At 49.8% G+C, this 27,224-nt stretch overlaps 1 protein-coding gene across 1 annotated transcript in view; it reads right to left on the reverse strand.

Moving 5' to 3' along the window:
• The window catches only part of ALDH2 (aldehyde dehydrogenase 2 family member), a 43,677-nt gene extending 16,916 nt beyond the window's left edge, over positions 1-26,761 (reverse strand). The window contains exons 1-9 of the mRNA XM_064379838.1: positions 26,648-26,761; positions 10,595-10,699; positions 9,091-9,231; positions 7,090-7,169; positions 3,381-3,492; positions 2,765-2,893; positions 1,903-2,016; positions 1,141-1,243; positions 544-728 (exon numbers count right to left, since the gene is read on the reverse strand). Of these exons, the coding sequence (XP_064235908.1) occupies positions 544-728; positions 1,141-1,243; positions 1,903-2,016; positions 2,765-2,893; positions 3,381-3,492; positions 7,090-7,169; positions 9,091-9,231; positions 10,595-10,699; positions 26,648-26,761 (1,083 nt within the window). The remainder of the gene's footprint in view (positions 1-543; positions 729-1,140; positions 1,244-1,902; positions 2,017-2,764; positions 2,894-3,380; positions 3,493-7,089; positions 7,170-9,090; positions 9,232-10,594; positions 10,700-26,647) is intronic.
• Between the last annotated feature and the right edge of the window lie 463 nt (positions 26,762-27,224).

The raw sequence follows: 27,224 nt of genomic DNA on the forward strand, positions 1-27,224 counted from the left end.
GTAATCCCAGCACTTTGAGAGGCCAAGGCAGGAGGACTGTTTGAGCCCAGGAGTTAGAGGCTGCAGTGAGGTATGATTGCATCACTGCACTCTAGCCTGGGCAACAAAGTGAGACTTTATCTCTAAAAATTAAGCAGGTAAATAAAATCAAGCAGCTCAAAACATGAAGTGAAATCAAGTCCCTACACACTACCCATACCATGGCTCTCAGACACCACAGTTCACAGGGCTGTGTATCTTCTGGTGGATATATTTCTATTGATGACCAAGGTCTGGGAAACACACACTCCCTTTTGCATACACTCTTGGTATTTGTTACATATGTGCAATTTCCACATCACAGTCACCCTGTGAATAAGGCAGGGCAGGCTCCGGGATGGGGAAATGGAGGCTGAGGGAAGTAACACAGCTTCCCAGGGGCACACAGCTGCTGCATGGCAGAGCTGAGACCTGAACCGAGTCCCACCTGATCCAAGCCTGATGCCCTATCTGCTTCTCATGCTGGCTCTGGACACCCAGACCCTGCTGCACTGCCCGGCTCACCTGCGGCCCCTGCTCGGTCTTACTGTCAAAGGGGTTCCCGACCACCCGAGACTTGGCCCGGGCAACGCTCCGCTCCACAAACTCATCATAGATGTCCTCTTGCACGAAGGTCCGGGAGCCGGCACAGCAGCACTGGCCCTGGTTGAAGAACAGGGCAAAGTGGGCCTGCTCCACGGCCCAGTCCACTGTGGGAAGCAGGCAGGGGACAGAAAAGCAACAGTGAGAAGAGGAGGAGGACCCTGGCCCCGGTGGCCATCTGCCCAAAGGAGCCTGTTCTCACCCCTGTCAGGGTTGGTGCCTGCTGGGTGCCAGAGACAGACACAGGGAGAAGAGGGGCGATCTGGGAGCCTACCACCCACCAGGACAAAGGGCCTGATGGTGGCAAGTGGATGAGTCAGACAGCAGGGGCGTGGCTTGGCCTGATGATGCAGAGAGCAGCCAGGGAGAGGCTGGGGACAGGCCGAGGCCAGGCCACATGGGCCAGCACTGGCGTCTTATCCTGAGGACTGAGAGACAGCAATGCCACTGGGCACTGGGGCGACAGGATTGGGCAGAACCACAGCACAGGTGGCCAGCCTCCCCCCGCCAGAAACTCACTGTCGGCATCTGACATGATGATATTGGGGCTCTTCCCTCCTAGCTCCAGGGTCACTCTCTTGAGGTTGCTACTCCCGGCAGCTACCTGGATTAGGCGGCCAGTCTGTGGGGACACAGAGAGAGGAAGGAGCTCTCAGTGTGGGGAGAAAGAGCCCAGCGCTCTAGAGACACAGAACAGGGACCCCATGCCTTGAGCGAGCAACTGGACCACAAGAGACCTAGAGAATTTCACCAAATAGACGTTCACTTTTTTTTAGGGGGGGAGCGGGGGGCAGGGTCTCGCTCTGTCACCCAGGCTGGAGTGCAGTAGCGTGATCTCAGCTCACTGCAGCCTTGACCGCTCAGGCTCTGGCAAACCTCCTGCCTCAGCCTTCCGAGTAGGTGGGGCCCAACACACACGGTACCACACAGGGCTAATTTTTAACCACAATGGCAGTCCTGGTCAAGGAGTCTGACCTGGCCAGGGTGATTTGCTTTGGGGCAGGCGGTCAGCTTTGGGCTATGTGGAGCCTGGTGGGGCCTGGCCTCCTTAGTCCACATGGGACACCAACCCCTCCCAAGGGCAGCTAGTGTGAGACAACCAGACCACGAAGGGCTCAACCCTGCCCCACCCCTCCTGGTACCTACAGGTTTCTCGCCTGAGCTCTGCAGAGGCAAGTCCTGGAGGAAGAGACCTCCACTTGACACCCAGAAGCTCATCTTGAGCGTGTCGTCCACTGAGGACAGGGGGAACTTGCAAGCCTGAGGCCAGGGTCACCTTACCTCAGTGGAGCCTGTGAATGCCACTTTGTCCACATCCTCATGGGAGGCAATAGCAGCCCCGGCAGTAGGGCCAAATCCAGGAACAATGTTAACCACACCAGGGGGAAAGCCGGCCTGTGAGCAAACAGCCAGGGGACATTGGGAGTCACCCTCCTGTTCAGAAGGGCCCGACCAGGGAAGACACATCCTTTCTCAGAGAGGGTAGGACAGTCTGCCAAGGACACATGAGTACAGAATCCAGTTTTATGGGGTACCACATGGGAATTCCTAATGGAACAGAGAAGGAGCCAGTTCCCTGGGGTTCCCTGCGTCTTTGCCCCTCCCCTGACAGCATTCACTTAGAACAATAGTGGGTTTTGTTTGTTTTTTGAGATAGAGTCTCTCTCTGGCACCCAGGCTGGAATGCAGTGGTGCAATCATAGCTCACTGCAGCCTCAAACTGCTGGGGTCAAGTGATCCTCCTGCCTCAAACTCCCAAGTAGTTGGGACTACAGGTGCATGCCACCACACCCAGCTGATTCTTAATTTTTTTTAGAGATGGGGTCTTGCTATGTTGCCCAGGCTGGTCTCAAACTCCTGGGCTCAAGCAATCCTCCTGCCTTGGCCTCCCAAAGTGTTGGGATTACAGGTGTGAGCCACCAAGCCTGGCCTAGAGCAATATTTTTAATTCTTCAAAGGGGATCTTGCAGTGAAGTCCAATGTGAAAAACAGGTAAGAGGGAGCCACTCTGGTTCACATGATGATGGAGGGACTCCACAAACGCCCCTCCCTGTTTAGGGACCCCTGAGACCCTCCTTAGAACTCCTTTAGAACAAGCCTCAACAAGAGCATTTAGAGGTTAAGACCAGGACAAGTCACGCACCTCCTTGATCAGGTTGGCCACATAGAGGGCAGTAAGGGGCGTCTGCTCAGCTACCTTCATCACAACCACGTTTCCAGTCGCCAAGGCTGGGCCCAGCTTCCACGCTTGCATCAGGAGTGGAAAATTCCACTGCAACAAACAACAGCTGCCCTCAAAATCCAAGCTTCCTCAGCTAACTACACCAGGTACCAGAAGGTGGCACACCCAGAGGACAGAAGCAGCACCGATTCTCTGAACCCTGCATGTCCTCCCCTAACTCCATCCATCGTGGTTTTAAGATGGATGGACGAGGCTGGTGGTGCATGAGGATGACAGAGACTCACATTTATTCATGCTTTTATGTCCTAATTGTCACCTCCCTAAGACAGGCACTATGTTCATTTCCACTTTCCAGATGGGGAAACTGATGTTTGGGGGATAAGTAACTTGCCCAAGGTTACAGAATTCATGAGTGGCAGGGCTCAGACTCAAACCGGGTTGGCTTTGTCAGAGTCCATCTTCTTACCCACCACCCAGGCTGCCTTCTGACACCACCCTCAGAACCTCTGTAATGAGCCTGGCAAAGACTGCCAAATCTCAGGGTGCCCTGAAGAACTTCCAGGGAGGCTGGGCTCACCGGAATGATCTGCCCACACACCCCCACAGGTTCATGGCGGGTGTAGCTGAAGAAGTCTCCGTCAATAGGAATGGTTTTCCCATGGTACTTATCAGCCCAGCCGGCATAATACCTTTGAAAAAAGAAACACTCAGGCTTAAATCAGTGATTGTCAGGGACCTCTGCAAACCCTGGCAGAAAGAGAAGACTCAAACTGGTCCAGCTGGGTCTTTCTGATAACTGCCCTTGCTTTTGGTTTATTCAGAGAAAGATAAATGACTGCTAATGTCACGATAATCTACTCTAGGTAGCTAACCCCTAAACCTCAGAATCACCTGGGGTGCTTGTAAAAAACACCAGATCCCAGGAGTCCACTTCCAGTCTACTCAATCCCACTCTCTGGGGCTCATGCCCAGGAATTAAAATTTTTTTCTTTCTTTTTTTTTTTTTTTTTTTTACGAAACAGGGTCTTGGCGGGCGTGGTGGCTCATGCCTTTAATCCCAGCACTTTGGGAGGCCGAGGTGGGCAGATCACGAGATCAGGAGTTCGAGACCAGTCTGGCCAATACGATGAAACTCTCCCCCTACTAAAAATGCAAAAATTAGCCGGGCATGGTGGTATGTGCCTGTAGTCCCAGTTACTCTGAAGGCTGAGGCAGAAGAATCGCTTGAACCTGGGAGGCGGAAGTTGCAGCGGGCAGAGATCTCACCACTGCACTCCAGTCCAGTCTGGGTGACAGAGCGAGACTCCATCTCAAAAAACAAGAAAAGAAATAGGGTCTTGCTCAGTTGCCCAGGCTGGAGTGCAGTGGCACAATCATAACAGCCTTGACCTCCTGGGCTCAAATGATCCTCCCACCTTAGCCTCCTCAGTAGCTGAGACTACAGGCACACGTCACCATGCCTGGCTAATGTTTTTAAATTTTTTGTAGAGATGGGAGTCTCCTCATGTTGCCCAGGCTGCTCTCGAACTCTTGGGCTCAAGCAGTCCTCTTGCCTTGACCACTCAAAGTCCTGGGATTACAGGCATGAGCTATTAGCATCTGGCTAGTGATCTGGGTTTGAACACGGGTTTGTGACCCTGGAAGAAAGCCAGCCAGGGGATTGCCAATCTATGCAAGTCCAGGCACTGCAGCTTCCCTAGCCCAGATCTATACAAACACAGTCTACATGACATGTGTTTTGCAAGCCCCAGAACAGTTACTTCATCAGCACAAAAGCAGAATGCCAAAATTCAGGCAGGCGTATGGCTCCAACTGAGATGTATCAGGCTGCTGTCTCTGGGGTGTCCTTGCAGAAGAGTTTCTCAGCTTGGCACTGCTGACATTTGGGGCTGGAGAATTTTTTGTTGTGGGACTGTCCTGGGTGCCGTATGATGTTGAGTGGCATCTCTGACCTCTACCCACTAGATGCCAGTAGCACCCTTCCCTCACAGTCAAGGCTGCCAAAAACGTCTCTAGACATTGCCCAGTGTCCCCGGGGAGGCGTGATTGCCCCGAATGTGTGTCCCTGTTGTGAAGGATACCGACTGTTTTCTTGTCCAACCTCTACTCTTCTGGCACCGCTTCCTCCCTACCACCTCTGTTTACATGTCATAGGGAGACAAGCCATTATATACACAAATGATCTATCCACCCCTGGCCACAGCTGGCCAGGCTCAAGGCCAGCCACTCAGGGTCCTCCCCCAGGAAGGGGGAGGCATTACAACTAAAAGATGACAGCTTAGCCTGGCTGTAATCAGGCATGGAGATGCAAGCCCAGGTGGTGTGGGCTGCCAAGTCTCAACATAAAAACTGACCCTCAAAGCCAGTGTAGCTGAGAATGAAGCAAGCAGGGAGGTGAGTGAGACTCAATGGCCTTTTACATTAGAGACTCCTGGACTCTATTGTCTAAGTTGGGCTCAGTGAATTTATTTATTTATTTATTTATTTATTTATTGAGATGGAGTCTTGCTCTGTCACCCAGACTGGAGTGCAATGGCATGATCTTGGTTCAATGCAACCTCTGCTTCCTGGGTTCAAGCAATTCTCATGCCTCAGCCTCCCGAGTAGCTAGGATAACAGGCACGCACCACAACTGCCTGGTTAATTTTTGCATTTTTAATACAGATGGGGTTTCACCGTGTTGGGCAGACTGGTCTTGGACTCCTGACCTCAAATGATCCACCCACCTCAGCCTCCCAAATTGCTGGGATTACAAGTGCGAGCCACTGTGCCCGGCCTCAGTGAATTTCTGGCAGCTGCAACATGAAAGCTCTAACAAAGCTCTTGGTCATTGAAATGTTCATGATTGCTGGGCTTGGTGACTCATGCCTGTAATCCCAGCACTTTGGGAGACCAAGGTGGGAGGACTGCTTAAGCCCAAGAGTCCAAAACTAGCCTGGGCAACATAGCAAGACCCTCCATCTCTACAAAAAATTTAAAAAGTAGCCAGGCATGGTAGTGCACGCCTGTGGTCTCAGCTACTCAGGAGACTGAGGTGGGAGGACTGCTTGAGCCCAGGAGTTCAAGGCTGCAGTGAGCTACCACTGTACTCTAGCCTGGGAAACAGAGTGAGACCCTGCCTCAAAAAAAAAAAAATTAAATATCAATCAATTAATCAATAAAACATTTATGATTAAACTAAACCCAGAGCTAGTAAAAGGAAGGAAATAATAAAGACTGAAACAGAGATAGATGAAAGAGAATACTTCTTGAATAGACAAACAATAAAAATCAACAAAACCAAAAGTTTGGTTCTTTGAAAACATTCACGGGGCTGGGTGTGGCCCACGCCTGTAATTCCAGCACTCTGGGAGGCCGAGGCGGGTGGGGGGGGATCACAAGGTCAAGAGATCAAGACCATCCTGGTCAACATGGTGAAACCCCGTGTCTACTAAAAAATACAAAAATTAGCTGGGCGTGGAGGTGTGTGCCTGTAGTCCCAGCTACTCAGGAAGCTGAGGCAGAAGAATCGCTTGAACCTGGGAGGCAGAGGTTGCAGTGTGCCAGGATCGTGCCACTGCACTCCAGCCTGGCAACAGAGCGAGACTCTGTCTCAAAAAACAAAACAAAACATTCACAAAATGGACAAACCTTTAGCTAGACTAAGAAACAGACAGAAAAACCAAATAACGAAAAATGGTGGCGACATCACTACAGATGTTACAGAGATAAAAAGGATTACAGGAGAATACTGTGAATAATCATACACCAACAAATTAGATAACCTTGATAAAATGGACACATTCCAAGTAACACAGAAAGTACCAAAAGTGACTCAAGAAGAAAGAGAAAACATTTATGACTAAGTCACAATTTGTGATATTGAGGGATTTTCCCATGAACTAGAGTCTAAATGGAGTAGGTGTCTCTAACTCCTGTGATCCTTTTGAATTTCTGTAATTTTTGTTTGTTTGTTTCGAGACAGAGTCTCACTCTGTTGCCTAGGCTAGAGTGCAGTAGCATGATCTTGGCTTACTGCAACTTCCATATCACAGGCGTGAGCCACTATGCCCGGCTAATTTTTATATTTTTAGTAAAGACAGGGTTTCACCATGTTGGCCAGGCTGGTCTCAAACTCTTGACCTCTTGATGTAATCCGCCTGGCTCAGCCTCCCAAAGTACTGGGATTATAGACATGAGATAATGTGCCAGTCCCTTTTGAATTTTTGTGATTTAATTTTTACCTCCTAACAACATTGCCTCCCCTTTTCCAGCCAGAACAAAGAACAGGAAAGCGGAGCCCGTACCTGAGACATTTGAGGACCATGTCCAAATCCACCAGGTAGGAGATGACATAGGGCTTGCCATTGTCCAGGGTCTCCAAGGCCTGAGAAAAGAACAAGGTCAGTAGAGACATGGGTGCAGGACTGAGAGGAAAATAAAGGCTGACAGAGGGTGGCAAGGCTGGGACTGAGAAGGGCTGGTGCAAGCCCAGGGTGAGAGTCTCCTTTGTGCCACCAAATGTCACTGGCATTTCTAGACTATTGCCATGGTGTCTCCAAAGGCAGGGAGGAGGAGGAAGGGGGCCAGGCAGGATGAGGCAGCAACTTCTCACTCAGTCATTTCACAAACACACTCTTTTAGCATCTGCTCTCTGTCAGATCCAGGTGCTGGGATAGAGACCAGAATGGAGCTTACAGAGCAAAGAGATCATGCATAATGACACAAGTCCTCAGTCACACATGTTAAGAGTGCTAGAGGCTGAACACAGTGACTCACACCTACAACCCCAGCACTTTGGGAGACCGAAGCAGGTGGGTCGCTTGAGGTCAGGTGTTCGAGACCAGCCTGGCCAACATGGTGAAACCCTGACTCTATTGAAAATACGAAATTAGCTAGGCATGGTGGTACACACCTGTAATCCCAGCTACTGGGGAGGCTGAGGCAGGCAAACTGCTTGAACTTGGGAGGCAGAGGTTGCACTGAGCCAAGATCGTGCCACTACACTCCAGCTTGGGTGAAGAGCAAGACTCCATCTCAAAAAAAAAAAAAAGAATGCTAGTGCAGGGAGTCAGGCTACCCAGCCCTGTCTAGAAATATTAGCCAGAGATGAATCCTTTAGGCTAGAACCTGAAGGATATGCAGGGGGCAACTGGGCAAAGGGGATAGTATGGATGGTGATGGGCAAAGAGCATCCCAGGCAGGTGCAAGCCCTGATGCTCAAAGAGGCTTGGCAGTCAAGCATGCGAGCACAAGCTCAGGAGCACATGTGAATGTGAGGACCGTAGTCCAGCATGACTCAGACAATGGAACCAGAACAGGCTGGGTTGTTTTTTTTCTTGAGACAGAATCTCACTCTGTCACCCAAGCTGGAGTGCAGTGGCACCATCACAGCTCACTGCAGCCTTGAACTCCTGGGCTCAAGCAATCCTCCTGCCTCAGCCTCCCAAGTAGCTAGGACTACAGGCATGTGCCACCATACCCAGCTAGTTTTTTAACTTTTTGTAGAGATGAGGTCTCTCCATGTTGCAGGCTGGGTCTTACAGACCATGTTGAGGATTTTATCCTAAGGATACCACGTGCCATGGTATAATCTGCCTTCTGGAAGGTTCACTCTCATTGCTGTGTGCAGAGTTGATTGGGGCTGGGAGGAGATTGCCTCCTGGTTTCTTCTCCTCTTGCAGCCAGGGGGAAGGCCTGCCATGGAGGGGCCCAGGGAGAGGTGTCCATTCCCAGGGGTCTCTCTCCCTGACACAGCTACTCTCCCCTCCCCTAGATCCTTCTTGCTTAGCCAAATCCGCCACATCAAAGGAGACACTGAGGATGGGCACAGTGGCTCATGCCTGTAATCTCAGCAATTTGGGAAGCCAAGGTGGGCTGATCATTTGAGGTCAGGAGTTCAAGACCGGCCTGACCAACATGGTGAAACCCCTCTCTACTAAAAATACAAAAAATTTAGCCGGGCGTGGTGGTGCATGCCTATAGTCCCAACTACTTGGAAGGCTGAGGCAGGAGAATCGCTTGAACCCAGGAGGCAGAGGTTGCAGTGAGCCAAGATCATGCCACTGCACTCCAGGCTGGGCAACAGAATGAGACTCTGTCTCAAAAACAAAACAAAACAAAACAAAAAACAAAACAAAGGAGATAGTGAAAGGCTCCTCTGGCTAGAACAGAGGTGCCGCCCAAAGGTGTCCAGCCTACACCATTCCCATCAGGCCCATGTCAGCAGTGTGGCCCCGGCTGTTCACAGGATGCTGCAGGCCCATTCACCATGTGGGATCTGATGGGGAGAAGGGCTGAGGACTCACCGCCAGGTAGGTCCGGTCCCGCTCGATCAGATCAGCCAGGCGGTTCAGCAGCCGGCCCCTGTGTGATGCATCCATGCGGCGCCATGGTGAGCCTAGCTGGAAGGCGGCCCGGGCAGCCTTCACCGCCTTCTCCACATCTTCCTGGAAAACACAGGAAAACTCAAGCCTTCCTGGAAAACTCAGGCCTTCTCAGCAATAACCGACTCCGAATACAAACACATCCAGAGGGCTGTCAGCACATTGCTGCACAGAAAACCTGCCCATAACTAGTGCTCCTAGCCCAGCAGAGCCCTGTCTGATGAGCACCAGATTTTGGCAAGGGTCTGAATAACATGACCCTCCCCTCCTTTCCTGAAGTTCCGACGGGAATGAGAATCTGGACAATTTCTTTCTTTCTTTTTTTTGGATCCCGGCTGGGCCAGGCGCAGGACCGAGGCCCCACAGCTCCAACCCGGGCCTGCAAAGCCCTGTACTTTTATTTTAAAATTATTTATTTATTTGTTTATTTAGAGATGATGTCTCACTATGTTGCCCAGGCTGGTCTCAAATTCCTGGGCTCAAGTGATCCTCCCACCTCAGCCTCCCAAAGTGCTGGGATTACAGGTCTGAGCCACCACACCCGGCCATTTATTTATTAATTTTAGAGATGGGGGTCTCACTATGTTGCCTGGGCTGGTTTCTAACTCCTGGGCTCAAGCAATCTGCCCTCCTCAGCCTCCCAGAGTGCTGGGATTATAGGCTTGAGCCACTGCTCCTGGCCAAAAACACAAAATACTTTTACTGAGTGTAATTTGAGGCCAGGCTCGGTGGCTCAAGCCTGTAATCCCAGCACTCTGGGAGGCCGAGGCGGGCGGATCATGAGGTCAGGAGATCGAGACCATCCTGACTAACATGGTGAAATCCCATCTTTACTAAAAATACAAAAAAAAATTAGCTGGGTGTGGTGGTGGACCCGCCTATAGTCCCAGCTTTTCGGGAGCCTGAGGCAGGAAAATTACTGCAACCCAGGAGGCAGAGACTGCAGTGAGCCAAGATCAGGCCACTGCACTACAGCCTGGGTGACAGTGCGAGACTCCATCTCAAAAGAAAAAAAAGAGTGTAACTGAAAAATTTTAAACATATTATTATCAGCTTTGATTGGTTCCTACAGCCTATACAATTCAAACCTCCACAGGAACTAGTTCTTAGGATATCCACATTCTACCCAACAAGGTTTCCATCTAACAGTGCCTCTCCCTTCTCTGACCTTCAACTTCCAGGTCTGGAAAGAAGATAGTGTATTAGATATTTGACAAATTCACTTCCAAGTCTATAGTTCTACACTAAGTGAATTAACACCGTTGTCTGCAGTGAAATTTCTGTTGATTAATTTACTCGGAATTTTTCATTGGTATCTGTTAGTTGTAAAAGTAATACACATACATGGTGAAGCTTTCGCCACATAAAAGCATGCAAAATAGAAAACGAATCCATCCCTGCCCCAAGGTAAGTCACCAGTTCTCACCTTGTCCCCTTCAGCTACCTGACAGATGACCTCTCCAGTGGACGGATTGACCGTGGGGAATGTTTTCCTGCTGACAGCATCATGCCATTCATTGTTTATGAAGATCTACAGTGAGAAGGAAAGAAGTTCTCAGGACCAGCTCTCAACCTAATACTGACTACCAGTATTGTAAGGAAAAAAAAAAAAAAAAACACAAGGAAAAGCAAATATGAATTAATTTCAGAGTGGTATAGCCTAGAAATGAAAAGCACAGGCCTTGCAGACAATCTAGACTGGAATGCCCACTCCACCAAGTGACCTTGGGTAAGTCATTTGACTTTTCAGTGCCTTGGTTTCCTTGAAAAATGAAGAGGATGTTCCTACTTGTTTTAAGTTATCCATTGTTGTGTAACAAAGCACCCTAAAACTTGGTGGCTTAAATTCATTTCTTATGCCCAGATGATGGTTGGGCTTATCTGGGCAGTGTTCCCTTGTATGGCTGCAGTATGAGGGGCAGCTGGGGTCACAGTCACCCAACTCTGAGGCTGAATGTGCAAGATGCCATCTGCACTCACTCGCCTAGCACCACGTGGCTGGTTGGGGTTCCTGACTGCATGGCTGACTCAAGCTAGTCCAAATTTTCACATGGCAGCTGGCTTCTCCTAAGACAGTATTCCTAGAAACCCAGGTGGAAGCTGAAAGTCTTCCTAAGATGTAGCTTCAGAAGTCACCTGGCCTCATTTCTGCCACCAAATTCGGTTGGTCAAAGTGAGTCACAGGCCCAGTCCAGAGTCCCAGGTTGAGGAGAGAGTCTCCCCTTCTCCCTAAGAGGAACGGCAAAGAATTTGCAACCACCTTCATTCTATTCCACTCCCACACAAATTTGTTGTGAGAACTAAATTAGATTTATTTTTATTTTTATTATTTTTTGAGACAGGGTCTTGCTCTGTCACCCAGACTGGATTGTAGTGGTGCGATTACAGCTCCCTGTAGCCTCTTCCACCCGAGCTCAAGCGATGCTTCCACCTCAGCCTCCCAGTAGCTGGGACCACAGGCACACACCACTACACCTGGCTAATTTTTGTATTTCTTGTAGAGATGAGGTCCCTCTATGTTGACCAGGCTGGACAGGAACTCCTGGACTCAAGAGATCCTCCCCGCTAAGCCTCCCAAGGTGCTGAGATTACAGGTGTGAACCACTATGCCCAGCCTTAGATTATTATTTCATTCACTCAGCAAATGCTTAATGAACACCTGCAATGGACCAGGCATAGTTCTAGGACTGAGAACACAATAGAGCCAAAAGCCAACAAAGACCATGCTCTTATGGTGCCCATAAAATAAAGAGGCAATCAAATACAGAAGATCACCTCAGACTGTAAAGATGAGGGCGAAGGGAAGAACAGGATCCAGAGAAGGTGACTAAGGTGAGGGGTAGAGGTAGTGGCAGCAGCAGGCTGCCCTGAGGAGCAGACATTTGACTGAGTCCTGAATAATGAAAAGAAGGGGTCCAAAGGAAGAGCTGGAGGACCAGCAGTCCAGGCTGTGGAACAGAAAGTGCAAAGGCCCCGGGGCAGGAATACTCCTGGTGGATTTGAGAAAAAGCAAAGGTGGCCAAAGTGACTGGTGAACCAGGAAGGAAGTAATAAAAAATGGGGTCAGGGAGGAGTGCAGGTCCCAAGACACCCTTAGTTCCTCTGGCTTGTAATTCAGACCGGGCCGTCACCCAACCAAGCCACGTTTGGGGGAAGACTTCCTTCCTCATGAAGCAAATACAGGGAATGAAAGTCCCTCCATTCGCTCAGAGGAAGGGTCCTTACCTATTACCTAAAGTTACCTAATAAAGTGCCAGAGTTGGCTGGGTGCAGTGGCTCACGCCTGTAATCCCAGCACTTTGGGAGGCCAAGGCAGGCAGATCACGAGGTCAAGAGATCAAGACCATCCTGGCCAACATGGTGAAACGCTGTCTCTACTAAAAATACAAAAGAATTAGCTGAGCGTGGTTGTGCGTGCACGTAGTCCCAGCTACTCAGGGAGGCTGAGGCAGGAGAATCAGTTTAACCAGAAGCCAGAGGTTGCAGTGAGCCGAGATTACACCACTGAACTCCAGTCAGGGTGGCAGAGCGAGACTCCATCTCGAAAAAAAAAAAAAAGTGCATTGTTTGCCATCTTGCTCTCCAGGCACCAGGCGATGGTCTTGGGGAGGCAGAGAAGACATCTCCCAGCAAGCTGATCCCCTTGGGCTTGGTAAACCAATCTCCTGGCAGGGTCCATGGTCACCTCACCAGTGCTGGGGCAAAGGCCACAGGTGACATGAGGCAAAAACATCTGCCTCTTTGCCTGCCTTCTTTGGGGGTCCCTCTCGCCCCAGCATCCCTGCATGGCCTGGTCCTGGCCTAGAACTACAGTGAGACATTTGTGGCCACTCTGGGCCAGAGTCTCTTACCATAAACAACACGGAGCTGCCAAGCAAAGCCTGGAGTGAGGCTCACATCAGGGCTAGGGAGGGGTGGCCAGGCTCACCAGTCAAAAGTAGACGTTCAGCCCAGCACGATGGCTCATGCCTGTAGTCCCAGCACTTTGGGAGGCCAAGGTGTAAGGATCGCTTGAGCTCAGGAATTTGAGACCAACCTGGGTAACACAGTGAGACCCCATCTCCACAAGAAAATGAAATATTAGCCAGGTGTGGTAGCGCACGCCTGTAGTCCCTCCCAGCTACTCAGGAGACTGAGATGGGAGGATTGCTTGATTGTGGCTGGGAGGTTGAGGCTGTCAGTGAGCCATGATCACACCACTGCCTCCAGCCTGGGCAACAGAGCAAGACCCTGTCTCAAAAAAGAAAAAAAAAAAGGAAGCAAAGGTTCAAAACAAGAATCTGGGTGGGCTGGGTGCAGTGGCTCACGCCTATAATCCTAATACTTTGGGAGGATAAGGCAGGAGGATTGCCTGGGCTCAGGAGTTCGAGACCAACCTGGGTAACATAGTGAGACCCTGTCTCTACAAAAAATGAAAAATTAGCTAGGTGTGGTTGCATGTCCATAGTCCCAGCTACTCAGGAGGCTGAGGTGGGAGGACCACTTGAGCCTGGGAGGTTGAGGCTGCAGTGAGCCATGATTGCACCACTGCACTCCAGCCTGGGTGACAAAACAAGACTCTAAAAAAAAAAAAAAGAAGAAGAATCTGGATGAATATGGGCTCTTTTGCTCCTGATTTTGTCATGTGGGACAAGGCTCTCACCCCCTCACCCCTGTGTCTTTGTTTCCTCATCTGTAGGGTGGGAATCACTCTAGAGCCCCCTTTATAAAGCCATGTGAGGGTCTGAAGTCTCTGCACCAAGCATGGAACGAATGCCCAATGCTGTGACGATGGTGGGGTGGTGACGGAGTGCCCCAGGAAGGAATCGCTCAGGTAAGGGCCTAGCAGGAGTCATGTTCCCAGGCTGTTCCGCATAATCTCTGTGGTGGAATCCGCAGCTGTGCACCCACAAGAAAGGCTCTTGGCCTCAGAGAAGAACGTGTGTAAACATTAACCAAGGTTTTGGAGGCACACTTGTGTGGTTTCATTAGTTGATCAATCATTACTCTTTAGGGAAATGGCATCCTTTTTTCTTCCCACAGGAGGGTTGGGTCATTTCCAGTGTGGGGACAGGCGTGGCATAAAGAGCTGGAGACGTGGCAAAGCCAGGAGATGGCCAGACCTAAGTTCAGGTTGGACTATGCTGTGCCTGGGCAGCGGGCCCTGGGTGTTTGCTCCCCAACTCTGAGCGTCGGCTCCTCTTCCGGGTGCCTGTGGAGGAGAGGGGAGCTCCCAGGGCTGCCTGCTAGAAGATGGGGGCTCACAGGCGTGGGGGGCAGGCAGGCAGCCTGCAGTCGTTAGGTGAGTGTCCTTCTCTCCTTCCCCTTGCAACACAGGCTCAGGGTTCACACCTCACACACAACTGCCTCGCAGCAGAGCACTTGGGTCAGCAGGGTTAGGAGGGTAGAGAAGCACCAGGTTGGGCTGGGCGGAAGTAGGTTTGGTTGGCCTTGTACTGTCCCCCAGCTTCTCCTTCCTCCCCCAGCTAGGGAGGAAGTCCACTCAGCCCCGTGTGTCATGGACACTGCTAACATTTACTAGCTATCCCTCAAGCAGCAGCCCTGCACCAGGGTTTTGATATACTTGGATTGTTCCCATTTAAACATCATAGCAAACCTAGGAAGTGAACTTCATACTCTCCACTTCACAGCAGAGGATGCTGGGCACAGAAGAGATCCAGCCACTTGGCTCTAGGTCACACAGTAGCAAGGCAGAGCCAGGATTTGAAGCCAGGTCTTTGGGACTCTAAGGCCTGTGCCCTTTGCTCAGTTCTTCCAACTCTAACCTCCAGCCAAGCCCAGGTCTGCCTTCAAGGAGGCTGGAATTCTTGATTCCCAAATCTCCATCTTTATGGTTTACTTGTTGCCCCAACACAGGTTGATTTCAAATTTTGATTCTGAGCCAAGCACAGTGGCTCATCCCTGTAATCCCAGTACTTTGGGAGGCCGAGGCAGGTGGATCATTTGAGGTCAGGAGTTTGAGACCAGCCTGGCCAACTTGGTGAAACCCTGTCTCTACTAAAAATACAAAAATTAGCTGAGTATGGTGGCACTCGCCTGTAATTCCAGCTACTCAGGAGGCTGAGGCAGAATTGCTTGAATCCGGGAGGTAGAGGTTGCAGTGAGCCAAGATTGAATCACAGTACTCCAGCCTGAGCAACAGAATCTCAAAACAAAAAAAAAATTGATTCTGCATGTTGTAAAAAGCACCAGCCTAGGCCAGGTGGGGTGGCTCATGCCTGTAATGACAGCACTTTGGCAGGCCAAGGCAGGTGGATCATGAGGTCAGGAGATGGAGACCATCCTGGCCAACATGGTGAAACCCTGTCTCTACTAAAAATATTAAAAAATTACCTGGGCATGGTGGCACATGCCTGTAGTCCCAGCTATTCGGGAGGCTGAGGCAGGAGAATTGTTTGAACCCGGGAGGTGGAGATCACAGTGAGCTGAGATTGCACCATTGCACTCCAGCCTGGGCTGGGCAACAGTGCAAGACTCTGTCACACACACAAAAAAAACACCAACCTCAAACCCAAACAGATCTGGGTTTGAATTTTTTTTTTTTTTTAAGACAGGGTTTCACCATGTTGGTCATGCTGGTCTTGAACTTCCGACCTCAGGTGATCCGCCCGCCTTGGCTTCCAGAGTGCTTGGATTACAGGTGTGAGCCACCACGCCTGGCCAAATTCTTTTTTTTTCTTAAATAGAGATGGGTTTTTTGGATTTTGCCAGGCTGGTTTCAAACTCACTGCCTTGGACTCCCAAATGGTGGGATTACAGCTGTAAGCCACCGCACCCAGCCTGGGTTTGAATTCTGACTCCATCCCACACAGATGTGACCCTGGGCAAATCCCTTCATCTCCCAGATGCCTCATCGAATACTTCTGGGGGGCTGACGTGAAGATCAAATGCAAGAATGGGTGCACACTTCCTAAGCTAGGACCTCGCCCGCAGGGCATCCTGCAGTGTTCTAGATCCTGCAGCTCTGGTGGCTTAAAGATTCTTAGGACTAAGGGCCAGGTCTGTACTCTTTGTGTTGTTCCCTGCACTAAACTGTCTTAGATTTTAAACTTTGTTTTGTAAAGATCAGGAAATAGGAAGGGGAGAGGTAGGCCAGTCTAGCTAAAGCCCCACCCCTTCCTTGATGAGCTGGCCCCTCTGATTTGGATTAGGATCCTGGAAAGACGACTCCTTGGCATGTTTGCCTTTCAAAGCCCAGAATGTTCTCAATTACTCTTCACTCCTGAATCAGGCTGCATTTTCAACAGCCCAGCCTCCCTTCTACACTGACAAGATAAACCTGGGTCTGCCAAGTAGGACTCTGGAAACTTCCTCTGGTTTAGATTTCCCATTTCCCTTCTCCTAGAGCCAGACTCAGTTGTCTCCCTCCCCAGTTGGGGGCTGGGTAGGAACTGTTCTCACACTGAGTCTCCGCCCAAGTTCTGCTTCAAGTGAGGAGCAGTTCTCCTGAATAAACACCAGGACAGACTCTGGGCCAAATGCTTTATAACCTCCTGGCCCGAAACCCAAAGATCAATTTATATAACACACTTAACCAGTGCACTCTTGTGGAGAGCTGTCTTAGCTCCCACTTCCTCTTATAGTTTATAGAAGCAGAGTGATGTCTGGAGTTGACACTTTCAATCTAGACTGTTGGCAAAACACATAAAGATTTTCCATCAAGGCTGGGCGTGGTGGCTCACGCCTGTAATCCCAGAACTTTGGGAGGCCGAGGCAGGTGGATCATAAGGTCAGGCGTTCAAGACCAGCTTAGCCAAGATGGTGAAACCCTGTCTCTACTAAAAATACAAAAATTAGCCAGGTGTGGTGGCATGTGCCTGTAATCCCAGTTACTTTAGAGGCTGAGGCAGAGAATTGCTTGAACCTAGGAGGCGAAGGTTGCAGTGAGTCAAGATCACGCCACTGCACTCCAGCCTGGGTGACAGAGTGAGACTCCGTCTCAAAAAAAAAAAAAAAAAAAAGATTTTCCATCAAAATATTCAAATTCCTACATATTTTAATAAATACGCCTCACTTTGTTTTGTAAAAGTTGGATTCATTCACCCATGCATTCCATAAGCTTTCACTGACAGCCCTGGCCACTCCAGCACTTGGGAGCTGAAGTTATGGTGAGGAGAGGGCGTGGTTAACAAGCAAAACCAAAAAAAAAAAAAAAAACAAGCAAAACCAAGCAAGTAAGAAGTGGAAAGAGGATTGGCCAGCTGAGGGGTCAGATGGCGCCATTAAGCAGGGACAGGAAGGGTGACTGCTAGGAAGAGCCTGGGGAAAGGAGGAAGTGAATGAGCTGCTGTGGCTGCAGAGTGTGGGTGAGGGGAGAGCGGGATTCTATCCACTGTGTGCCAGGATCTGCACTTGGTGCTGGGAAGACCCAGGAGACCAGGGGAACTGGGACTGACACGGCCATGTCATTTCTAAGAGTGGGTAATAGACTTGCTATTTACTAACTTGCTTTTCTTAGTTACAGTTTCTCTTGGACATTATTCCACAGGCGATCAAGTCATGGTTTATTTAACCATTTGCTACAAATGCACTTTTAAGACAAGTGATCGCCATTCCAGCAACAGCTGCGGCAAACATTTTTTCACATGCATTTTTGCAAACGTGGGGCAGATTACCATGCAGAAATGAGAACTACTGAGTTAGAGGGTAACAGGATCCCTCTTCAACTTGGATATCTTGTTCTCCATGCCAGGGAGAGACTTGGTGGTGATGGTGGTGGCCGAGGGGCTCAGAAGCTGGAGCATGGTCAGTGCCCAGAGTAGGACAGCTGGACCTTGGGGGTGGAAGCCAGACCTAGGCGAGGAGGGAATGAAATTCTGGCAATCACCCCCAGACCCCATGACAATGGGCAGTCATCATCTGCCCAGGGTCTCCAATGAGAGGCTAAATTGTGTTCAGTGTTCAGTAGCTCTGATTTAAGAAGGCAGAACACATTCTTGCAAGATTTCACTTCAAGCTTTGATGCATGAAAGAACTGGGCATGTTTCCTAGGAAATCCTCGTCCCTGAAACACCGTATTTACCCAAAGAGTGAGTGAGCTAATGCCGTGGTTTTGCAGCCCAGGATGATCCCGACAGCAGGTGCTCTTTCATTTACTAATCTGCAGTTAGGTAATTAAGTCCGGTGGAAAGCAGATACCATTGCTTGTATTGCAAGATCCCAGGGAGTAAAGTTCAAGACAAACATGGAATGCCACACACATTCCCTCTTCCCCACACAACATCCAGAACCCTGGGTTAGCTGGGGATTAAGACAAAGGGCAGCCGTCTCCCCAGGCTTGCTGGGGACACTCCCACCTGAGACTAACCCAGGAAGATGGCCGCCAACCCCCCTCCCTACTCCTCCACCCCAGGGCCTTTTCTTACCACTTCCAAGATGGGAGGTTTGATTCTACTCTGGACTGTTTGCCAGGCAGATGCAGTTTCAATTTGTTGTTCTCCTTATGGTTCGGCAACCTCTGTCTTGCTGTGATGGACTTCCCCTGGGCCAATTTCACCACCCCCTGCATGTCCCCACGTTCCCACTAATAAAAACTCCCAAAGTATTTGCAATAGGCCCTTTTGAATAGAAATACTGGGTTCCCATTAAGCAACCCCTTTCCTCACTTCTGGAGCACAAAACTGTAAACACGGTTTCATAGACCAGGTGTGGTGGCTCATGCCTGAAATCCCAGCACTTTGGGAGGCTGAGGCGGGTGGATCACGAGGTCAAGAGATCGAGACCATCCTGGTCAACATGGTGAAACCCCGTTTCTACTAAAAATACAAAAATTAGCTGGGCATGGCGGCGCACGCCTGTAGTCCCGGCTACTCGGGAGGCTGAGGCAGGAGAATTGCTTGAACCCAGAAGGTGGAGGTTGCAGTGAGCCTCTCTCATGCCATTGCACTCCAGCCTGGATAATAAGAGCGAAACTCCGTCTCATAACAAAACAAAACAAAACAAACATGGTGTCATAAATGGCAACCATTCATCATTCAATAAATATTTACCCAACTGTGATCCTCTGCCAAGGTGCTAGATGCCAGGAATGCAAAAGTGAACAATACAAACATGATTGTCCCTTAAATGTTTATGAATACATTCTTATTATCTGATCATTAGTCAGGGAGGTCAAGTTCACATTAAGTTCTAAGTCTGAAAGCGGGCTTCAAATTCAACCCTGCCCAACTTTCAGACACATGCCCTTAGTTATACTTAACCTGAACTTGACCTCCCTGAGCCTCAGTTTCCTCACTCGCAAGATGGGACAGCAATAATAGCTGGCTTACAGAGTTGCCGGTAGGATGAAGGGTGAAACGCAGGTACAAGTCCTCAGCAGAGGGCCTGATAGATAACAGGTGATGAATAATCATGATTACTGGAGCAGGGGAGACATACTCTTGTCTACAACATGTACATTCTCAACTCAACTTGACCTCAGGAACACAAACATTATTATAGCCCCGTCATCTGAAACCCAAGTATGTCCCACAGATTCTGGGCGGGCAGGAAGTACTGAATGGCCATTTGTGTTCTCTGATTAAAAACATGTTATTAGAAGAAGAAGTAACCAAGGTGGGGCCCGGTGAAACCCCTAGACTCTCTGGGCTGCCTAAATCTATTTCTATAGAGGCTCTTAAAACTCCTAGCTGACCGTGGTGGCCCATGCCTGCAATCCCAGCACCTCTGGTGGCTGAGGCGGGAGGATCACTTCAGCTCGAGTTTGAGGTTGCAGTGAGTTTTGATCATGCCACTGCACTCCAGCCTAGGCAACAGAGCAAGGCCCTGTCTCGAAAAAAAAAAAAAAAACTCCTAAAGAAGCCATCAATCTGTACATTCAATAGGGAGATTCAGTCAGCATAAAGTCACTCCAAAACATAGGTTTTGGCTCATTCTGTAAGAAAAAGCAAATTCCTGCTCCAGATATACTGTTAACAGTGATTATCTACAGAGGTGGCACATCAGGGGACCATTATTTTCTTTCTTTTAATATCTGTTCATAGGGTATTAAGTTGTTGTTTGTTTTTTTTTTGGTTTTTTTTTTGAGACTGAGTCTCACTCTGTTGCCCGGGCTGGAGTGCAGTGGTGCAATCTTGGCTCACTGCAACTTCTGCCTCCCGGGTTCAAGTGATTCTCATGCCTCAGCCTCTCGAGTAGCTGGGATTACAAGCATGGGCCACCACACCTAGCTAATTTTTGTATTTTTAGCAGAGACAGAGTTTCACCATGTTGGCCAGGCTGGTCTCAAATTCCTGTGCTCAAGCAATCTGCCCCACTCAGCCTCCCAAAGTGCTGAGATTACAGGAGTGAGCCACCGTGCATGGCCAATTTTCAAAGAAATCAAACATTTAAATGAAGCTAGAATCCCCATTCATCACTACCCTTATCCCATCCTGCCCATCTCCTATCCTGTTCTACCTGCCCAGGCAGCAACTACCCTCACACCAATGAGAATTTTCCTTCTAGCACATTCTTACATATGTTTTATTGAGATCTGTCTATCAGGTCGGGCGAGGTGGCTCACGCCTGTAATCCCAGCACTTTGGGAGGCCAAGGCGGGTGGATCATGAGGTCAGGAGATTGAAACCATCCTGGCTAACAGAGTGAAACCCCATCTCCGCTAAAATTACAAAAAATTAGCCAGGCGTGGTGGCAGGCACCTGTAGTCCCAGCTACTCAGGAGGCTGAGGCCAGAGAATCGCTTGAACCCAGGAGGTGGAGGTTGCAATGAGCCAAGATCCACACCACCGCACTCCAGCCTGGGTGACAGAGCAAGACTCCCTCTCAAAAAAAAAAAAAAGAGAGAGATTCGTCTATCTACATGCAATATAAAGTTTTGTTTTGTACAGTTTTCATGGTTTCATATGGTGTAGAGTGCTGGACACTTTTCCTCTTTGACATATTGTTTTTGAGATACATTATTTGTACAGGTCCAGCCAATGATTTGTAACTGCTGCATGCAGAGAATTAGTCCCTCCTATAACTGTAATATAGATGTTCATCTATTTCCCAATGGAACTCAAGCTGGCTTATTTCCTAAGGTTTTACTGACATAAGAGAAGTTGCAATGAACATTTCCGTACAGTGCCTATGTATACTTGCAATGTTGCCTAGGCTGGAGTACAGTGGCGAAATCAAAGCTCTTTGAAGCCTCAAACTCCTTGGCTCAAGCAGTCCTCCTGCCTCAGTCTCCCACGTAGCTGGGACTACAGGAGCTCACCACCATGTCCAGCTCATTTTTTAAAGTTTTTGCAGAGATAGATTTTTGCTATGTTGCCCAGGCTAGTCTTGAACTCCTGGGGTTAAGCAATCTTCCCACTTTGGCCTCCCAAAGTGCTGGGCTTACAGCTGTGAGCCACTGCACCTAGCCTTCGGACATCCATCCTTAATTGCCTTTCTGTCAGTTCTCTCTTTAGTTCAGTGGTTCATGCCTATAATCTCAGTACTTTGAGAGACCAAGGAGGGAAGACTGCTTGAGCCTAGGAGTCAAGACCCAGCGTGGGCAACATGGCGAAACCCCATCTCTATAAAAAATGCAAAAATTAGGCCAGCATGGTGGCTCACACCTTAATCCCAGCACTTTGGGAGGCCAAGGCAGGTGGAGGAGTTTGAGACCAGCCTGGCCAACATGGTGAAACCCCATCTCTACTAAAAATACAAAAAAAATTAGCCAGGCGTGGTGGCAGGTACCTGTAATTCTAGCTACTCAGGAGGCTGAGGCAGGAGAATCGCTTTAACCTAGGAGGTAGAGGATCCAGTAAGCTGAGATCGTGCCACTGCACTCCAGCCTGGGTGACAGAGCAGGAGTCTGTCTCAAATACATAAATTTAAAAAATAAAAAATACAAAAATTAGTCAGGTGTGGTGGGGTATGCCTATAGTCTCAGCTACTTGGGAGGCTGAAGGAGGAGGATAACTTGTTGAAGGAGCCTGGGAGGTTGAGGCTACAGCGAGCACCACTACACTCTAGCCTGGGCAATAGTTCGAGACTCTGTCTCAAAACAAAAACAAAAAGAGAGGGTAAGAATAAAGATGCAAGTTTTAATTCACCCCAAACTCCCATTCTACTTTATCACAACCTAGCTCACCCCTTCAGGAAACAAACTGTAAATACAACAGCACTCACATCAAATGGAGTTTGATCAACAAGACACTGCAAGCCCACAGCGTCACTGTTATTCTAGCTCCTCCTTAAGCCTGCAATCAATATAGAGGCACCAGTGGCCATGAGGCCAGCACTGCCTGTGGCTGTGGAAGCCTCACCCCATTTGGTCCTCATAGCAACCCAGTGATGCAGATGAAATTTTACCCCATTTTACAGATGGGGCAGCTGAGGTGCAGAGTCTACCGCTGCACATACCATCCCTCTCCCTGCTTTTTCTCCATAGCACTGATCATCTTGTGCCGTACTATTCATTTCACTTATTTCTCTGTCTTTCTCCACTTCCCAAGATACCTGCTATCCTTGGCAGGGATTCCTCTCTGTTTTGGTCACTGGCACTGGTGGTACAGAGGAAGTGTCTGTTGAATGAATGAACCTCCCCAAGGGCTCATTAACTAGTGAGTGGCATGCAGCCTGAGACCAGGGCAGCAAATGGTGTCTCATGATATTTTCTTCTTTGTTATTAACAAATATGAATTGATGATATTGAAGATGGAATTATGAACTATGCCCCAGCCATGGTTTGCTGAAACTACAGCCCCTTGGGTTTTCCTTTGAGTTGTGTTTCTAGACCGCAATGACTCTCCCAAGTCAGAGAGAAAAAAAGAATGAAAAAATGAATAGTAGTTTTGTTGACAGGGATCTGTCCCTGAAACACGACAAATGCTGCCCTTCGGGGAGCCCGGCCATCATCAGCCCCTACTACAGGTCCCTGCTAGGAGAAGGAGCACTCATCCTGGAACTTTTCTCACCCAGCCAAGAAGTTTACTCACCCTGCGGCTGCAACCAGGACAAGCAGAGGCAAGAGGACACAGGAAGGTAGACCAAATCACCCCACACAATCTTTTGGGGGTTCAGAAAGTTGAGAAAGTGCCTGTCCCCCATCTAGGTGAGAGAAGACCAGCTTGTAGAGCAACTTTCTCCCAAGTGCCCATAACCCTCCAAATGCTCTTGGGAGAGAAGACCCAGTGTCTGAGGAAGCATCTTCAAAGCCAATCTAGTAAGCTGCTTTTGTGAGACTGACTCCAGAACAGTTTACTGAACTTCAAGGAACCACTGTACCCCAGGGAAATGTCCAGGTGTATGATCTATTAATAGTTTGCACCCAGGTCCCCAGGTAAGAGGTCCTGGAGCTCCTGCCAGCTGAGTCAAAAATAAGGCCAAGCTGCACACAGCCCAGGGGGCTCTAAGAGGGCGGGTTCCAGCACAGTGCTGCCAGAGTAGAATGCTGTGTGGTCCCTGGAAAGGATTTTAAAATATCTGAATGTACTCAGAATGATAACCCAGGTACACTGTTCAGTGAGAAGAGAAGCTTCAGAATATAAATTGTTGCATCTCATTTATGTTAAAAAAAAAAAAATTCTGGCTGGGCGCAGTGGCTCATGCCTGTAATCCCAGCACTTTGGGAGGCCGAGGCGTGTGGATCACCTGAGGTCAGGAGTTTGAGACCAGCCTGACCAACATGGAGAAACCCCATCTCTACTAAAAATACAAAATTAGCTGGGTGTGGTGGTGGTGCATGCCTGTAATCCCAGCTACTCGGAAAGCTGAGGCAGGACAATCTCTTGAACCCAGGAGGCGGAGGTTGCACTGAGCTGAGACTGTGCCATTGTACTTCTGCCTGGGCAACAAGAGTGAAACTCTGTCTCAAAAAAAAAAAAAATTCTAGTGTGCTTGCATTCTCTCTCTCCCTCTGTCTCTCTCTCTCTGCAGGCCCTTGTAAATGCAAACATGTCTACAAGCGACATATCCACTGGTTCACAATGCTCTTGGAAGGAGTACAATGGGGTATCCAGAGAGGTTTATTTATTATTTTTTTAAGAGATGGGTTCTTGTCCAGTTGCCCAGGCTGGAGTGCAGTGGTGCAATCATAGCTCACTGCAGCCTTACATCTAACCTCAAGCAATCTTCCCACCTTGGCATCCCAAAGTGTGAACAGGCATGAACCACCTTGGCCGACTGTGTCTAGAGTGTTCTAAGTCAGTCCTCTGCATTTTTATACAGTGACCATGTGTTACTTTAATGATATTAAAAAATATGATAAAGAAGATTGGGCGCAGTGGCTCACGCCTGTAATCCCAGTACTTTGGGAGGCCGAGGCAGGCAGATCACAAGGTCAGGAGTTCGCCACCAGCCTAGCCAACATGGTAAAACCCCGTCTCTACTAAAAATAAAAAAATTAGCTGGGCGTGGTGGCGGGCGCCTGTAATCCCATCTACTTGGGAGACTGAGGCAGGAGAATTGCTTGAACCCAGAAGGCGGAAGTTACAGTGAGCCAAGACCTCACCACTGCACTCCAGCTCTGGGTGACAGAGTGAGACTCTGACTTGGGAAAGAAAAGCAAAGTCTGATAAAGACAAGCGGCTATAGGGGAATTGACTTGGCCCCTCCAACCTACACCCACAGATGAAATCTGGAGAACAGGACGTCTTACCCATGCGTCTGGGTGCACATTTGGACCCAGCTGCCTCACCTGCATGTGATGAAGGATAAAGATCGTAATCAGATCCTGTGGCCACAAGGGTTCACAGTGTGATGGCTGTCCCTTGAGGACATTTCTGAAACAGGGTCTCACTCTGTTGCTCAAACTAGAATGTAGTGGCCTAATCACAGCTCACTGCAGCCCCAAACTCCTAGGCTCAAGTGATTCTCCCACCTCAGCCTCCCAGATAGCTGGGACTACAGGCATGTGCCACTGCATCTGAATAATTTACTTTTTTTAGTAGAGACTAGAGACAGGGTCTTGCTATATTGCCCAGGCTGGTCTCGAAGTCCTAGACTCAAGGAATCATCCTGCCTCGGCCTCCCAAAATACTGGGATTTACAGACATGAGCTACTGTGCCTGGCCTCTGCTAGATCTTTTGATGTTCAAGTCTTCCAATCATGAACTCCTCAGTTGCACAGGCTGCCAAGGAAGCCACTGCTGCTCCCTTTTTAGCTTATGTTATGCAAAAGACATTTTATTTTATCCTTTTAAAAATTCCCTTGCAAATGACCTTTGTAACATCCCCTAAAATCACATGCATGTGTCTTTACCCATCATCTATGTGCAGATTTGCAGCCACACTCAGGACCAGACCAGCAGGTGTGCTGTTGAAAGCAGCTGGCTAGGAGACGACTCTACAGTATCCCAAATCAGCAATAGTCCCAGAGAATAGGTGGTCCCTTTGTTCCCACCCAGAGTCACAACATACCATGTATGTTCTGGTTAGGGGCTTACTCCTGGAAGTTCAGCTGTGAACCTCAACTGTGCCACTGACTTTGATCTTCAGTTGAGTCACTAAACCGCTTTGTGACTCAGTCTCTTCATCCATAAAATGGAGAATTACAGTCCCTGCCTCCTGAAGCTGTTGTAAGACTTACATTAAACTGAAAAACAGGTAGATGCTTAGAACAGTGCCAGGTACAAAGGCTGTGCAGAGAGGACAGAAGCTGTGATTAACTATGAAGTGACTGGTTGATGAGGGCCTGTGTGAACCTCACCTTCTGAGCCCCTTTCCACTTTATAGGAGAAAAAGCTAAAGTCAGAGAAGGCAGCCAACTTGCACTGGCACAAACAAAACAAACTCTTTCATAACCAGTTTCAGGCTCCGTGAAGTCTAGCACTTTACCCAAACTCAAAGATGAAAAGAAAAAATATTCCAAAGTATTACTGACTGAGCAAGAAATAAATGGACCAAAGGAATCGGTTTTATCCTGGAAAGCTCCTCCTTGGTTTGGTCGAAGAGAACCAGCATTGGAAGCCGCGGACACCCCTTGGGGTCGGCGCCCAGGGGTCGAAGGTCCTCCAGGCTTCCCCACTGCCAGCCATGGAAGCAGCAGAGCGCCCACGGGTGTGGCCTCTCCCGTGGTGAAGTGAACCTTGGCTGCAAATCACCTCTTTCCTGGTTTTTCCTGCTGAACTCCTTGGATGAGGGCATGAGTTGGGGTAAAGAAGATGACTAAGGAAAAGACAGAAAAGTTCCTGCAAAGAGGGACTTGCCCGTGTCTTCCCAGTGGGTGATGGTGGGGACCCTACAGAGACCCGAAGCGGGCCGGAAGCCAAGGACTGTAGGGGGAACGGAACCCGGAGAGCTGGCTCTGGAAAAGAGACGGAGGCTGGGCGAAGACGGAGAGAGGGCTCAAGTTACGGGGAAATGGGACGGGGACTGTCAGAGGCGGCGAGGGAGCAAAAATGCTCGCAGAAGAGGAAGGGGCAAGTGTGCTTCCAGGTCAGCCTCTGCAAACCCCTCGAGTCCCAGATGAGTAAACTGAGGCCCACGGTGGCGCGGGGCCTTTCTAGGGGCCTGCGGGGACTCGGGCCGGAGAACAAAGCGCGGGCCGGGCTGGGGGGCTCACCTGGTTGCAGAACACCTCGGGCTGCTGGTTGGGGGCGGGCACGGCCTGGGTGGCAGCGGCGGACAAGAGGCGGTGGCCCAGGCGAGGCCCGAGGCGGGCGGCGGCGCGCAACATCGCGGCGGGCGAGAGGAGAGCAAGCCGACAGCGAGCGGACAGACTGCCGGGCTAGGGGCGCAGGGTCACTGCGCCGTCCCCGCTCCCGCCCCGAGCGGCCGCCAATGGGAATGCGGGGGCGGGGCGGGGCGGGGCCGGGCCGCCCTTCCCCACCCTCCGGCTGGGGCGCGCCGAGGAGCCACGGGAGTGGGTGGCTGCCTCCCGCCTCGCGCGACGCCTCCGCGCCCGCCAATGTCCTCCGCGTGTGCGGAAGTACCCGGCCCCGCGAACACAGCTCGCCTTGGTTGAGCCCCCAGTGTGTGCCTTTGACCTCAATGTGAATAGGCCCGAGCCAGGGCTACCCTGACCTCCCTGGCTGATGGTCCAGGGGAAGATACCAGCCGTAAACCCAAAGGCGAGATGATTTCGGAGGTGAAGGAGATGAACGGGGTGGCATGGGTGGGGCAGAGGGCCCTGCTTTTAT

Source organism: Aotus nancymaae, unplaced genomic scaffold (genome assembly GCF_030222135.1).
Source record: "Aotus nancymaae isolate 86718 unplaced genomic scaffold, 86718_ANA_hifiasm-v0.15.2.pri h1tg000021l, whole genome shotgun sequence".
Taxonomy (NCBI): Eukaryota; Metazoa; Chordata; class Mammalia; order Primates; family Aotidae; genus Aotus; species Aotus nancymaae.